Here is a 16532-nt window from a genome sequence, read left to right on the forward strand (position 1 = left end):
TGGGGGAATCGTTGACTGCCCATTATTTACAACACTGTTGTAGCTTTTCTAAACATCATGGGTTCCTAATTTCTGTGCTTTGGTGCATTTTCTGGTGGTTTCAGTATAATCTGTCTTAGCTGTTGCTATTACTCTCTTACAATTATTTCTAGCTTCTATATACTTCTGTCTGTTGGTACTGGACTTTTGCTGGTTGAATCTGTGGAAAGCATGCTGCCTTTGAGCAGAAATAAACCATTGGGGAGAGTGGGCCTTGCTATAGAATTTCCGTGTGGGAACATGCGCTTCGATTGCAGTTTTGAACCATTCAGTGGTCTCATTTGCACACTATTCCGCTGGAAGAGAAAAAATATTTTGCCATGGGGCATCTCTGATGAGTTCCCTGATGGCTTCTCCGTCAGCCTTTTTGTAATACCTTGTTGTTTTAAGCAGTGGGTCTTCAGTTTTTGGGCGAGAATTTAGGGTGTTGTCTACTATTATGACAGCGTGATCAGCATTCCCGAGTGGGCTGTGAGCATTTGTTGTACAATCATCGGGAACTGTTGTCAGAAATAGATCTAAAAGTGAGGCATGTTAATCTTGCTGGTCTGGGAAACGTGTCAGAAATGTAACCGTCTGAGATAGGGAATGAGATATAGAGAAGCTATGTGTTGTGCTACCAGCTGCGTCTGTGTAATTAGAGAATCCAAGCCAGTTACTGTGGTGGACATTGATGTCACTAAATACATGTACTTGTGTGCTTGTATCGAGGGAGAGTGCTGTATCTACGCTGTCAGAGTTTTTGTTGATTAGGGTACAGTCCTGGGTTGAGGGAGAGCGGTAGAGAAAATACAAGTAGCTAATATTATGTTGCATGTTTAGACTGAAGCACATAAAGGCCTGGACGTCTGATTCTAGTGTTGTTTCTTGTCGTCTGATTCTAGTGTTTGTTTCTTGGAAATTCAACTTCTTTTTGTCAGCCTGCTGACTTCCGTTTCCAAAAGAGACACACAGCTTTATTCACCAGCGTCTGGGAGCACTCGGAATCGATCAACTTTGTACACTCTTCTCCTTCTACATGTACTTTCATGGAAGGGATTTTCTTAGTTTTCAGTTGTTTGGGGCGGAGTCTAATGTTTATGCTACCTCCCCTTCAGCATTTCCCTAGTACTGCGATGCTTAACATAACATGGAACAAGTAGCTTCCATGAAGAAATGCACAGTCAATGTTGGCGCGTTAACAGTTAATTAAGCACCTAATTGAATATCCTTCTTAACCAGCATGCTTGCTTCACTTGACGCTTCATTGAAACGTTTTTTTTTTTACCATTCCATACTTCCGTACATATCAAACTGAGAATTCTTTTTTACATATAGGTATTTTAATGGCTGATAAACAAACGTCGAGAACCGATACTTGGTTGAAAAATCCTTTCATTTAAAAAATACATGGAATATAATATATAAATATAATTAAATTCTCATACCGGAACATTAGAAGCAATCAAATATTAATAATTTGAAACAAGTAAGTGATTTTTTTCACAGTTAGATATATATATATATATATATTACATCCACATGAGTTACGTTTTTTGTTTTTGTGAACTTTTTTTTTTTTAATAAAACCGATGAAAAAAAAAATTGTATATTTTTTAGGTGAAACTTTTTATGATATTAAATTTTGGTCTTTCCTCATTTTATTGAAATAAAAATTATGGTTTGAAATTACATTTTCATTTTGTTATAAGCTTGTATACATTGGGGGGTCTATTCAAACAGTCGTTTGTTATGGCGGGTTGACTAAAATTCTGATACACCTAGCGATGCTCCATGGTGACTGCAACTAAAACAACGTATCTCGCAATAAACCTTGAGCACTTGACAATCCAGTCTCTCTTAACAATTCTGCAAGCAGTCCTTCACCATGTGATTGGGAACACTGCACCAGTGCACCTGTAGCATGCAATTTTTCCAGCATCATTACGTGCCTTGGATTCTGAAAGCGTTTGTCTGGTGGAGGCGGCAGCGAAATATGTGGGGCCTTCATTGTCACCATGACAACTCATGTTCACATCAACAGTTGTTCCACACTCATTGAATGTAGTACACAATAGATGTTTAATATATTGCGTTAGGTGTATCAGAATTTTGTAGGAATTTTTGACACCCCTAACACGAAACTGCGAATAAAATATAAAAAACTCATAATTTCTGTTTTAAAAATGGGTTGTTTATTTTCTTTATGGATTATACTTCCAAAATCAACTATTAAAGTTGTATAAAATAGAAATATTTTTTTTAAAAATAGTAATGAAATTAATTGAATGTAACGAGTTCAGTATTTTTCAATTTTTAAACTTTAAAAATCTATCAAAATTTTTCTATTGATTCAATTTTTACGATATTTTCAGGGTCAATGTGAAATTTTATGCTCTTTCCAATAAACCGAATATAATATTTTAGACAAACGTTTTTTTTTATTCACCCCCCCCATTTTGAAATGTCTATTAAACGTAAATAATTAACTTACTCACCAAAGTTTGATATATCACAAATTGAAGGTAGAAGATCAATAAATAATATATTCAAATTTAAAACAAAAAAAAAGTTTTTTTTTAGAAATTTACCTGTAAAGTCCAAAGTTTAAAACCTTTTTTTTTTTAAACTGTTTTTTTTTTCTTCTTTAAATTAAATCTTGGTCCTTGCTCCTTTAATTGAAAAACAAATTAGGGTTTGAATGACATTTTTCGAGTAGTTATAATCTTGGAAAGACAGGGGGTCGAATTATTCAATATTTTTTCACGCATTCGTAAGGTCAGTTTCTGACACACCTAATATTGCGGTTGTCCAGAGACGAATACGTATGTTAATCAATATTCAAGCAATGGTCCCCAATTGTGTGGCAATGACGACTAGCTTGATATTCTCTGCTCTTTACTGAGTTGCCAGTATATAACCAAAGCTTCACACAATCTCAATGGCAGGATGCGCTCAACGTTCTTCATGGCGCAAAACTTACACACAAGTTCCACATTTTCAATCCACTCGACAATGGGTATATTAGTCGCAGCACCTCTAAACGTCAAAATCAACTAGACATAAAAAAAAATCTTGCCGTCGATCCCTGAAAGGCAACATACATTTGAAATAGTTTCTAGATTTAAAATTTTTTTATCGTTTCCGCCCACAGTTTTTCTTATCACTTTCAGCAGTCTGTCGCACGTGTCCATCTCCATAAGACGCCTTATTTCCACTCAGCCTCCTGTTCTATCCACGGTTCCTTTTATGCATCTAGTATTTGCATAGGCACGGCAAGAGTTTGTGTTACTTATGCGTGACCATTTAGTAGAACAGCAACAGTGAGTTGAGTTGCCATTTTTTTCTTTCCTTTATTTTTCTTGTAAAGCGACTGAATCCTCCAAAGCACACACATATATGCTATCCTGCTAAGTTACGATTTCCCCAACATGGCAAGTGCTCGTCTGAGCTCCAATCTCTGGTCCCCCCTTGCCAATCTTTCACGATAAACACCCGTCTAGCTGAAACCACTGTCAATAATTTTCCCCATTCTTTATCTGTGCCAAAACCAAAACGTAGATTCCATGAACAAAGCTTCTTTCTTAGCAGTACACGTTTGTGGAACTCTGTTCCATTTGCCTGTTTCCCACCTGACTATAACCTGGATGTCTTTAAGTCCAACATAAACAAATTCCTGACGAACCGCCCCCTTAAGTAAGACACTTTATCAAATCTCCAATACTAACGATTACTATGATACTATCCCATTGATTACTGTACACGCAATAACTCTTATCCCCGAGTGGCTTCCGGGCCTTAATAAGTGGTGACTACCTTGTAAGAAAAAATGTACTTGATCAAATTAAGCATATTTTTTACTGATAATTTCTTTCCATGAGGGGCATGTACATCATAAAGGTTTTTTTTTATCTTCGTTTTTTTTTTAAATATCTTTGGTGAACTGCGTGAGCACCAAAGTTTTTTTTAAGGTTATTTTTTTGTTACACAAATTAAAAATTCTAAAATAAATGCGTATGACTTATATTTTATTTATTTATATTTTTTGAGAAACCATTTTTTTTTTTTTACAAAATCTAAACTTCTGAAATGAATGAAAGTTGTCAAAAATGTGGAAATAATAAGAAAAGATGCGAGAAATATCAAAGCAGGCATCGCAAATATATAAAAAAATAAATAAAAAAAAAACGTCGAGACGGTAAACAGAAAATTACCGCTAAAAGTTGGACAAACCAAAAGCACCAAGCCCTTGCTTCAGATGTGGTGGTAAATACTGAGTCAAGGATTGCCCATTCTTAACAAAAAAGATGCCTTATATGTAATAAAATCGGACATAGAAGCTGTGCAAGCCTTTTCAAGTCTCACACGAAAACATGCGTTCACATTTCAAGCTATATTACTTGTCATATACTTACGCGCACACAAACATACGCGCCCACGTCCATACACATGCATATATTCACGTTCATGTACATACACTCACATTCACATGTATATACACACACGCTAACGTACACACATGTACTCACACACGTGCACACGTACACACACAGATGGACGACGTCACTTTTTTTCAAAGGAAATCCACACATGCTCAAAGACCACTGGAAACAAGTATAAAACAAAGAGCAATAACCGCCTTCTTTCTTTTAGGACCAGCTCTCAGGCTGAGAGGTTCGATGAACTGTCGCCTCCCGAAAGGGAGGTGCGTACCTCACACCACTTGCTACTATGTGAGACAAAAAGCTAACAGACTGTATGTACACATTCTCACTCTTTCTCGTTCTATCTACTACTGGTCACTAAGAACACGTTCGCGTAGCTGACTGCTAATTGGCATTAACCCTCTATCCTTTTCTTTGTCTACACGATGGACTGTCATTTCTCCTTCTATTACATTACTCACTTCTTTTTCCATGCGCAAACAAACGATAGTGACCCGAATTTGAGATGAACACACATTTCCTTTTCTTTCTACAACACCAGTCCCGCAACGAACGATGGTTACACCCGCGCGGACATGAACACATGTTATATCTAAAACATGCATTCTTTCAACAGTAAATAAACGACACGTTTATCTTATCCATCAATTGAGTTTTTGTTTCCTTCAATTCCATTCGTTTCATTATTTTCTTGTAGCGAGTTAGGGTATAATTATATCCTGGTCCGCAACAAAGCTCTTGCTGCAGATCGCCAAAAACAGCGCAACCAGGGGGAACAGCCTCAAAATCGTGAAAAAACACTGTAGGCTAGATGTCTGCAAAGGGACCTTCTCACAGACGGTTGTCAACATATGGAATGATCTCCCAGATGCAGTTGTACAAGCACAAACGGTAAACGCATTTAAAAAGCAGACTTGACGCCCATTGGAGATTGCTGCCGAGTTTATAATGTCCATCCTCCTAAATGGAAGTGCAAATTTCTGGGTTTCTGTGCCACGCATGCCACAAAGTTGTCTAGGAAATTTTTCCCTTGGAACGATGAACAGGTCCAAAACCTGGACCTCAAACATCTATATGTCAAAGTCAAAGTAAAAAATCAGAACATGAGCCGTGTACCTCAAACAATAACTAGAGACGTTGTTGATGAAAACCTACTGTTACATGATAAGGGCTGTCCCCTTTTCATGTAAGTATAAAAATAGAGAGATTTAGTTAAAATGAAAATAAAATGAGAGAAAGCAGGAATCGAACCCTGGATATAAGTTTTAAAGAAAAATAGGTTTAAATGGAATGTCCAGTAAATTGTTGATTCTGATGAAATAAATAATAAATAAACTATCATTGTTAGAAAGAATGTGGATAATAAAATATGGGTTAAATGAATTAGATATGTTGGTTGAATTCCTTTGTGAAAACAACAAAGAAAAAATGGGAAATCAGAATGTTCGGAAACGTGCAGGTCGCGCATGTTGATGTCACGTGAATTGTGGTCATGTTGGCCGGACATGCATGGATTTCTCAATATAGGAAGTGAGAGTTAGTTAGTTAGTTAGTTAGTGAAAAACTCAGAGAGAGTCTGAGGATTCGAACGTCTAGAAGTGAGACGGTCACTTTGAAACTTAATATGTGAAGCTTTGAATTCTTGATGATGAAAACCACGGCCGGTCGTGAAGAAATAAACCCATCATGTGTTTTTATAAAATGTCGTCTTGTGTTGTGATTCTACAAAAAGGTAAATTGAATTGTTATTATATGTCTATATGTCTGTGTTATAAAATGTCATGACATACACATCTCATATCTACAATGTGAACTCTACATCTCATATCTACACTAAGACTGTCTGAACACTATCTCCTCACTTTAAGAGCTTCTCATATCAACACTTCTAAGTAATGAACATTTTTAATATATATGAATCCCTTCATAACATGAACACGCAACAAACAATCTGTCTCACAACATCCCTCTTAATAAGACTCTCTAAGACTCACTCTTAAAATTCTCTCAATGAAACCCCTATATAACACTACGCAAATATTCTCGGCAAGTATATTAAATTTCAGTTAGACAGTGGGTCGGATCTTTCAATAATAAATTTCAAAACGTGAAAGAAATTACGAAAACCGACTATGCTAAGAACCAACAGAACGGCGATGGCCGTCAATGGTACAAAAATTAATTTTGAGGGTGAATTAGTCACCAACGTCACTTCGCTGGGAAAAATGAAAAAACTCAAAATGTATGTCTTAAAAAATAGAGAGAACCTGTTCGGTTGGATGCATTTCATTTGTGGGATTTTCCTATATTCAGATTTTATGCTTCTACACTTTATTGCCGAAATTGGAGACGCCATTTTTTTTCATGCACTTGCTATCCAAATCTAGGGGAGACATCATTATATGGCCGAACGATTGCTTCTGGAAAGGGAAAGAATAAATTTACCAAAATTAACATTTAATAAACATTTAAATGTTTAAAATTATTTATTTATTCGAAAAAAAAAAATACACACACACACACACACACACACAAACGAAAAAATAAACAAACAAAAAAAAACTAATAAATATTTTGGTTTTGTTTTGGTTTTCAAATGGCGCTTGCTCAGTTTAAACTATTATGAATATGTCATTTTAATTTTCTGTTTTTAATAATAAAAAAAAATGTTCTATGAAAAACTTTCCCGATATTTACAGGATTCATTGTGTCGTATCATATAGTAACTGTCCCCCAGCGGAACTTTATGGCTGGATGTTAGATGGCTCACACGGTCAACTGTTGTGTGGCAGCACTTGCACTTGGTCCATTGCTTATTTTCTTCTAAACATTGATCATCAAGTATCCCCTTCATTTATAGAGTCGTAGATGATTTCAACCAAAAATATACTGCATGCTCTTACAGTTATTTTTTTCTGGAAGTTTTTGGCGTATTTTTTAGCCACTCATTAGTATTCATGTGTTCAGCCAACTTGAATGTTTTCCAAACTGATTTGTCACTGTTTATGTAACCATGAATATTGGCACTTTTCCATCCTGCGTGAAATCCTGCTGCTAAACGTTACAATCAGGATTCGGTTCTGGGGTTTAGAGTGGAGTTAGTCACTCGCTCGACAACAGCACGTTTCTGCCCTCTTCTTTTCCAATCGACCACACCTGGCCTCTCGCCACCAATGGCACACTGCATAATCTGAACGTCAGCAACACGAAATACTTTTCAAGAGAGGTTCACGACTTTTTTCTTTTTGTATCTTCCAAGGAATTTTTCCCAGCTTTTATATCCTCCTATCCAAAAAAAAGGAAGAGACAAGAAAAAAATAACTTCTCCCATTATGCCCTCCTTCCCAAGATGCCTTTCCTATATATAAATGAGCTAGCCATCCTTTCCTTCTTCTTTCCCAAAGAGCGATGCAGATACGCCTGGTACGTTCCTCCCATCCCTTTCGCACATATCCCAGTTTTCTTGTTCATTTTGGTTGTTTGGAATATTTGGTCAATTCTTATTTGCATTTAGATATACCTTTAAATCTGACTATCCATTACAATTTTACATATTAAAATATACTATTAAACCAAGTTAGAGAAATCAAAGACATTCAAGATTTTGTATCTAATAGGCTTTTTTTTATATAATTTTATTTTCTCCCTTTGAAAATTGTAACATTGGGTATGGGGCAGCCAAACCAGCTGCCAACATTGCCCTGCTTTTTATTGAAACCAACCGAGAGCTCTTTTTAGTATCCTCGTTGTTCTCTTAAGTGCAATTATCTGGATCTCTTTTGCTCTTGGTTCTCCAGGAATATTAGTTAGGTAGGACTTCAGGTTCTTCTTCATAAGCCCTGTGGCACCTATGATAACTGGTATGATTGATATCTCTCTAAGATTCTACTTTCTTTTCATATCATACATGACCTTGATATTTGTTTTTTCCTTACAGCTCTATTTAGGCCTCCATCATTAGAGACACTCACTTCAACCAAGGTTGCAACTCTCTCTGACTTATTCCATATAACTATGCCAGGTTTGACAGCAGCATTTTCAAGGTAGGTGGCTGTAGGGATTACATGGTCGTAATGTATGGTATATAAATCATTTCCAACTGTTCTTTTAGGTTGATGTTCCCAGAATTTGCTGCTATATTGGATGTTTAACTTTTTACAGATGGTCCAGTGGAGATACTTACATACTCCATCATGTCTCGCTGTATAGTAGTCATCCCCCAAAATGCAACTTGATATCAGATGACTCACACTTTCCAATTCTGTATGGCAGATTCTGCATTTGTTGTCATTAGTGATCCCTGCCATCTTCTTGAATGCATTGGTCATCAATCCCTGGTCTTGAGCAGCCATTATGACCCTTTCCTGATCGTGGTGGATGGCTCCCCTCTTGAGCCAATCCAAGGAACCTTCTTTGTCTATGTATTCCTGGGAGAGTTCCCCCAGAAAATGTTAGTCGCACTGTTCAAGGTTCCTCTTTTAGAAGGTATATTTCTGCTGGCTCTTTCTTGCTATTTCTGTGGTTGGCTTGATAAGTTTTTCAGTCTCATCTGTGAGACAGCCCTGACCAAAATGTTTGGCCAGCTGGGTGATATCTTGGCATGTGCTTTTGTGTCGCGTGGTCAAGGTGTGCACACACGCACAAGCATGTATGACAGCTGAATGATTGGGATCAGGCTGTAAAAACTGATGTTGCCAGTATTTGACACTCACTGTATGCCTCGGAGAGTTCCCCAAGAAAATACTTTGCATGCTGATGTTAGTCCCACTCTTCAAGGTTCCTCTTTTTGGAAGGTCTCGATATATCTCTGCCGGCTCTTTTTTGCTATTTCTGTGGCAGGCATGTTTAGTGTTTCAGTCTTCATTGACTTTTCCCTTTTTTTTTATTTTTCTTAAACTTTTTCTTCTAGAGGGTGGGACATCGAACCAGATGTCTGACATTTACCCCTATTTTAGTGAGTCCAACCAAGAGATCTTTTCAGAATTCTAGCCGTCCCTTTAAGTGCAAGCGTTTGTATTTCACTTGCACTTGGTTCACCGGGTATGCTTGCTATGTACTTTTTAAAGTTCTTTTTCATAAGCCCAGTTGCTCCTATAATGACTGGTATAATTGAAACGTCTTTTAGTTTCCAATTTCGTTTCATATCATACATAAGTCCTTGATACTTTGTTATTTTTTCCCTCTCAGCTCTGTTAAGCCCTGTATCATTGGGTACACTGATCTCTATTATGGTCACTTTTTTGTTTGCTCTGTCTCAAATCACTATATCTGGTTTAACAGCTGCGTTTTCAAGATATGTACCAGTCGGGATTATGTAGTCATAGTGAATGTTGTAGTTGTCATTCCCAACTGTTCGTTTGGGTATATGTTCCCAGGATTTTTTACTACACTGAATGTTGAGTTTCTTACATATCTTCCAGTGAAGGTATTTGCAAACTCCGTTATGGCGATCTGTATAATAACCATCTCCAAGTAGGACCTTGCAACTAGAAATAAGGTGGCCCACACTCTCAACCTCAGTGCTACAGAACCTTGTGCTTTTCTATGTGTTTGGCCAAGTTACATTTTTTCAAAAACGACTTATCACAAACTTTACAAGAATATGGATTCTCTCCAGTATGTTTTTTCATATGACTTTTTAAATTGTGTTTATTTGAAAAGTTATAATCACACATTTCACAATTGAATGGTTTCTCTCCAGTGTGACTACGAATATGTTGACTTAAATTGCTTCTGTGTGCAAACGATTTACCACATAGTATACATGAAAATGGTTTCTCTCCAGTGTGTATTCGTTTATGCTGTTTTAAATTACCCCTGTCAGAAAAGGACTTGCTACATACTTCACAAGAATATGGCTTCTCTCCAGTGTGAATACGGATATGATCATTTAAATAACCTCGTTGTACGAATGATTTACCACATATTTGACATGAAAATGGTTTCTCTCCAGAGTGTATCCTCATATGCATTTCTAAATGCTGTTTTCTAGAAAAAGAAATACTACACACTTCACAAGAAAATATCCTTCCTTCACTGTGACTTTCTGTATGTCTGGTTAAATTATTTTTATCAGAAAATGAAAATCCACATCTTTCACATGTGTATGGCTTTTCATCAGTGTGTATTCTCATATGATTATTTAACGAGGATTTCAGTGTAAAACAAGTTCCACACACTTCACAAGAATATGGCCTTTCTTGGCGTTTCATTTTCCTTCAGTTACAGTTCTCAAAAATCAAGGGCTCTTCTTTCTAGGTTTAACACTTGCTCTCTATATGAGACACAGATATATTTTTACCTCCCAAACACAGAGTCAGTTAAGAATATTGCGAACATAAATGTTGTCTCTTCAACTGACCATTTTAAAATGTTTGTCCTTTTGTACTCTTGGTCTTACTAGATTGAAGGACAAGAATTCATCTAGTCTGGTGGAGTATTAAACTTTGTGCTGTTACTTTAGGTACACTATCACTCATGAATGCCAACGTGCATTGGTTATAGTGAGATCTTATCAGTGCTGCAGATACTATGTGATTTTGAATATTAAGTCATGTTTTTTGTAGCAAAAATATCCTCATGCTAGGTTGCAAAGCTATAAACATTAACTTAAAACTCACCAGTTCACAGTCAAAAAGTTGAATATTAGTCTTTTATATTGTCAGTTTTTGTGTTCCAGTTCAAAATCAGCCATTTAAATGTGTAAAATGAATTTTCCCAACAAGTTTATCTGTAAAACAATAGAAAATAAACATACATTATTTTCTTTCAGTGAAATTCATTATCTTAATTTCGAAATAAAGAATTTATTTTATACCGAATTACATTCTTAGAAAAAAACATCTTATGAACATTTTTAATTATAACTCCCTTCAGCCTTTACAAAAAATTGGATATTTTGTAAATCTTTCCAACATATCAAATTATGTTTATTTTTACTATTGAAATATTTTATTAAAAATGTTAATAGATTATTAATTAATAATAACTGAACAATTACTTTTTTTTAATATACTTTTATTACTCTTTCCCTCTATCATATATATATATATATATATATATATATATATATATATATATATATATATATATATATATATATATATTTATTTACCAGTGGTGAAAAAAAAAAAAAAAAAAAACGGACTAAAGTGCTCAATGTGTAGTCAGAGCAGTATATAGGAAATTTATTACTGTGAGTCCAGAATGAGTTTACAAATTGTTTCAACTAGAGGAAAATCCTCAAAGAGAGGAAAAATCCAACTAGCATCATCAGAATTCATAGATGGAGTCCATCTATGAATTCTGATGATGCTAGTTGGATTTTTCCTCTCTTTGAGGATTTTCCTCTAGTTGAAACAATTTGTAAACTCATTCTGGACTCACAGTAATAAATTTCCTATATATATATATATATATATATATATATATATATATATATACTCTATTTTTATATGATAAAGTTGTAGTGTCTGTTTGTCTAGGAACTTTTTTATTGTTACAGAAGACTCTTATGCGAATATAATTATCATTTAGTGGAAGATCTTATTTTGTATGATTTTATTTTTAAGTCATTTTCCAAACTTTTGTATTTAAGTGACAATTTGCGGCCATTTTTCTTGTTATCGCCTAACTCTCGACACTATATGTTTTGTTTATATGTTATTTGTTTTTAGAACCAAATAAACAGTTTAAAAATGAGTAAAACCTTTAAAAACTAGTCAAGATATATAGAAGGGTAACTTCTCTTGCCTTTGATAATGGAAATGTTCAACCGTCGATTGATCCATATAGACTACTTGCAATGTTAATATTATATATTTAATTTTGGACTACTTCTTCAAATCTCTGTAAATTGTAAAAGAAACCCTTTTATTTTAATATATCTCTCTCTCTCTCATATATATATATTTGGTAAAACTGGTAATTAGTAAAAACCTGAAGAGAGTGCTCAATACTATTGCAGAGCAAATATGTGTTTTATTTTTTTTATCACTTATCTGTTTGGTTACATATGTTTCGGATGTTGGACCGTGTTTACGATCTAACAGTCTCGTCAGACCTTACAGAAATGGTTGTTAGTATTTGGAAGAAGTGTTTTAGAAGAAAAAAAAGGAAAAAAGGAGGGGTGTGGTAGGAGATAATAAGGGGGAGGGAGACGGGTATCGACAATATTTCAGTTTTGAAGGTAAAAATACATTAGATTGTATTGTGTGTGTGGGGGTACAGATTCAGGGAGGCGTAGGTGGAGATATATGGATATAGGGAGGGAGAGGTGGAGAGAGGATGGAAAAGAAAAAAGAGAGGGGTGGTAAGAAGAGGAGGGGGAGGAGTTTCAATTTTTTGGTTTTAAATTTTGACTGCTTTTTGCTTGTTTAGCAAGGTATATTAAGTAGATAAGAGAGAGAGAGGGAGAGAGAGAGAAGGAAAGAGAGGGAGAAAGGATTAGTGTAGATGTCATGTGTTTGACAAATACAGGGTTCCATTTAAAAGTTTCGTAGTCACTATAAGGTGACTTATTTATTTCAGTTGACAATAAGTTGTTTTTAGGTAGTTAAGGATTAATACATATGCTAACGCATGCGCAAATATATATGTACATTTCTACACATCCATATACAGACACATGCACGTACACATATGTATATATAAACAATGTATATGCAGACATACACACACATACACACAATTCTTATACCCATATACATACTCACATATATACATAGACACATATACATATATATATACACACACACACCTACCTATATACATATGGATGGAGATATAGATCTCCAGTAAGAAGTAGATGTATATATACATGATGATTGCAACGTCTTGTCAGACGAGTGCCACTTCCTCAGACATTTAAAATCCATGATCCAAAAAATGACTTTCATCGCCACAGGACCATTTTTATAGACAAATGCCTGAGGGAGTATCTATGCACAGATGATGTTACAGAGTCTTATCTTTGTACAACAGCTAAGTCTCTCTCTCGGTTCAAAATGTTGAGATCCAGCAACAAGCAAGATAGTCAGCAACAAGTTAAACTGCAGACCAACTTAATACAGGTACTGGTCTCCTGCTTTATGTTTTTTTTAAATCTGAGATTAGCTTCTCCTAGAAAGGTTGCCTTCACCACAGTTTATGGGAGCCCTCTCCACCCCAGCACACACATACATACACATGAACACACACAGTACTAGTTAGCTGTTGACCCCAAAAAAGGGTTCATTCGCCCTTTGAAAGGTCTTGATTTTAATCCTTCCTGGAGACTAGCTGCCCTCCTCACCAAACAAGTCTGGTGGGGGAACCAGTTTTGTCGCCGGTGACCCGACCATGAGGCAGGTAGTACTGAGTTTCATGGTACCAGTAGCATATGACATTTAACTATCCCGCAGTAAAACGATTTGACCTCATTAAAAACTGTGATGTTTGACATTCACTTTTTAATTGCTCTTACATTGACTGTCACTATACCGCAGGTGTTCAGGCTTGGCCTATGGTCCTCAAGGCTCCGGGTTCGAGCTGACCTGTCACCAAGCCCTCCCCCCCTTATTTTTCCCCATTTTTAAAATTGCTGTTTTTTATTGTTTTTTATATTTAAACAGGGTTAACTTTCCTTTTTGTTCTTCTTTATCCCCCCCCCCAAAGGCACACACCTACAAGCACCCGGGCAATGCCGGGTACCCCCCCCCGCTAGTCTATAATATAAATCTCACTTGTCTGTTTAAATGTATGTATGTATGTATGTATGCCTAAAACTTTCAACAGAGGCAACGGATTTTCACAAGATTGATATCGTTTTGAAGTTCGACCATTCGGATGAAAAATATCGAAAAATTGGCCAAAAACATTCATTTCTTTACCTTCTACAGGGTGGGGGGGTCGTTTTTTGCTGATATTTTCAAAAGTTATTGCCTCTTTTCGATTGCTTAGCCTTAACTAAAACCTATCTCACTTCCGGTTTGGCGATGGGCGCAATAGCTAACGCAACATGTTTTTTTTTTTTCACTTTCTTTTCCTCCTTCGCGGTATGGGTTCGAGCAACTTTTTCTTTTGCATTCGCAATTTTCTTTTTTGCTCAAACAACACCCTTACACACACCACCACTTTCTTTTCTGCCTTTGCGTCACGAGTTCGAGCCTGACTTTCTACTACGACTTTTTTTTTTTTACTCAAGATACACTTCCAAACACCTGGGATATGCCGGACACCCAGGCTAGTTTAAAATTAATGGGTTTCATAGTATGAAATATTATATATTAGGTATACTTAGTAGGTCCTCATAGCCCAAAATATGTGCTGCCACCTATGTGCTGCCATCTTACTTTGTCCCATAAATGTAGATGATTTCACTTTTCCATTCATCTACAATTACCCATACCCTACTGATTCAATATTGTATTATGAATTCTGCTGTCCTTCTAGCCTTACTATTTGTAGACAACATGTCTCAACTTTATAGAAATTTTAACATTGAATTGCACATAGGAAGGTTTTAGTTACAGCCTTTTCTATACAGGGCTTGATATGCACACATTGCGTTGCAGTATTTTTGATACATAATGGGGTATGGTCCCTCACAGTTGACTGACTAAATAATTTCATGGATAAGAACCGTTTTGTATCTATAGAGACAACAAGTCCACAGTTTGATGTCAGTCTGAAAACTGTACACACAATCACTCACAACAAAGAACTGAAGATGTGGAAGATTCACATGAAGTTAATCCCAAGGGTGCTCAGAGAAGATTAGAAAGACGTTGTCATGACCAAGATTGGCATCACGACAGTTCCTCACACTCCCAATAGTCCATACCCTATTCCCTGACTTTTGGTTATTCCCTAAGCTCAAGAAAAACCTAAGAGGCAGACGTTATGAGATAATTGAGGAGAAGAAAGAGGTTGTGACAAGGGTCATTGCACGCTCATACAAGAGGACTACCATGGGGCCTTCTAAAAGTTGTTGGAATTGTACAAGTGCATTGCAGCTGGAGGAGATTACTTTGAAGGAGACTACAGTTTCATGTGTGTACTATAAATAAAAGTGCCCATATGAACAAAATCTGGAAACTTATTGAAGACACCTCGTATTTGCAAAATAAATCTGCAAAAATCAGGCAATTAATTAATATTCTGAGACAACTGCGTTGTTTTAATATTTTATTTTAAATAGCGCCCAATGGCAACCACCACAAGACAGATGAAGGATTTATAATAAATTGTTATTTATTAATAATATAATAATATAATTGTGCATAATTTCTATGGAAGCTCAAAATGTAAGAAAGTCAATTTTATTGTAAATTCCATACAGGAATCGAAACATTATCATACCTTTATTCCTGTATTTTTGAAGATTATAAAAATATTCATTAATTTAGGCAATTCTATTTTGTTGTAATAATAGGTACGAGCAAAATGAATGCCGATGCTCAAAATGTATAAACATTTTGACCCCTTCCTTTACTAAAAAAATCACCAAAAATCAGGAAATTAACCAATTTTAATTAAATTTTCAGTATTTATCCAATAATGATCGCGAAATATAATGAACTAATTATTTTTATTTACATCTTAGTGGAAATGTATTATTTTGTTTAAACAAAAAATACCTTTACTAAAGTTATGGTTTTCAGTAGTAAATAAAAACGTAAGAATTTATTTTTGCTTTTTTTTTTATATAAATAAAGCATCGTAATTTGTAACAATAAAAAATACCCTTATTAAAGTTATGGTTTTCAGTAGTAAATAAAAAACGTAAGACTTTATTTTTGCTTTTTTTTATATAAATAAAGCATCATAATTTGTAACAATAAAAAAAAATAATAATTTTTACAGGAACATTAGGAAAAAAGCCCTAAAACCCATATTAATGAATTCGATATAACTCGAAGAAAATTTCATTTCTCGAATACCGATATTACCATTAAATTAAGCATTGTTTATTTAATATTTTCACAAAAAAATTATAATAGCAAAAATATTTCTACTTTTTTTTTGAATTACAGATTTTCCATAATTTTTCTATGCAAGATTTTAATAATTTCCTTGCTCGCAAGAATG

At 35.3% G+C, this 16532-nt stretch overlaps 1 protein-coding gene across 1 annotated transcript in view; it reads right to left on the bottom strand.

Moving 5' to 3' along the window:
* Positions 1-6939: 6939 nt before the first annotated feature.
* The window catches only part of LOC145269176 (uncharacterized), a 96756-nt gene continuing 87163 nt past the window's right edge, over positions 6940-16532 (bottom strand). The window contains exon 4 of the mRNA XM_080124785.1: positions 6940-10681. Coding sequence (XP_079980911.1) covers positions 9986-10681 — 696 coding nt within the window. The 3' untranslated portion in view covers positions 6940-9985. The remainder of the gene's footprint in view (positions 10682-16532) is intronic.

Source organism: Euprymna scolopes, chromosome 45, assembly GCF_053919585.1.
Source record: "Euprymna scolopes isolate OS-2025 chromosome 45, ASM5391958v1, whole genome shotgun sequence".
NCBI classification, from domain to species: Eukaryota; Metazoa; Mollusca; class Cephalopoda; order Sepiida; family Sepiolidae; genus Euprymna; species Euprymna scolopes.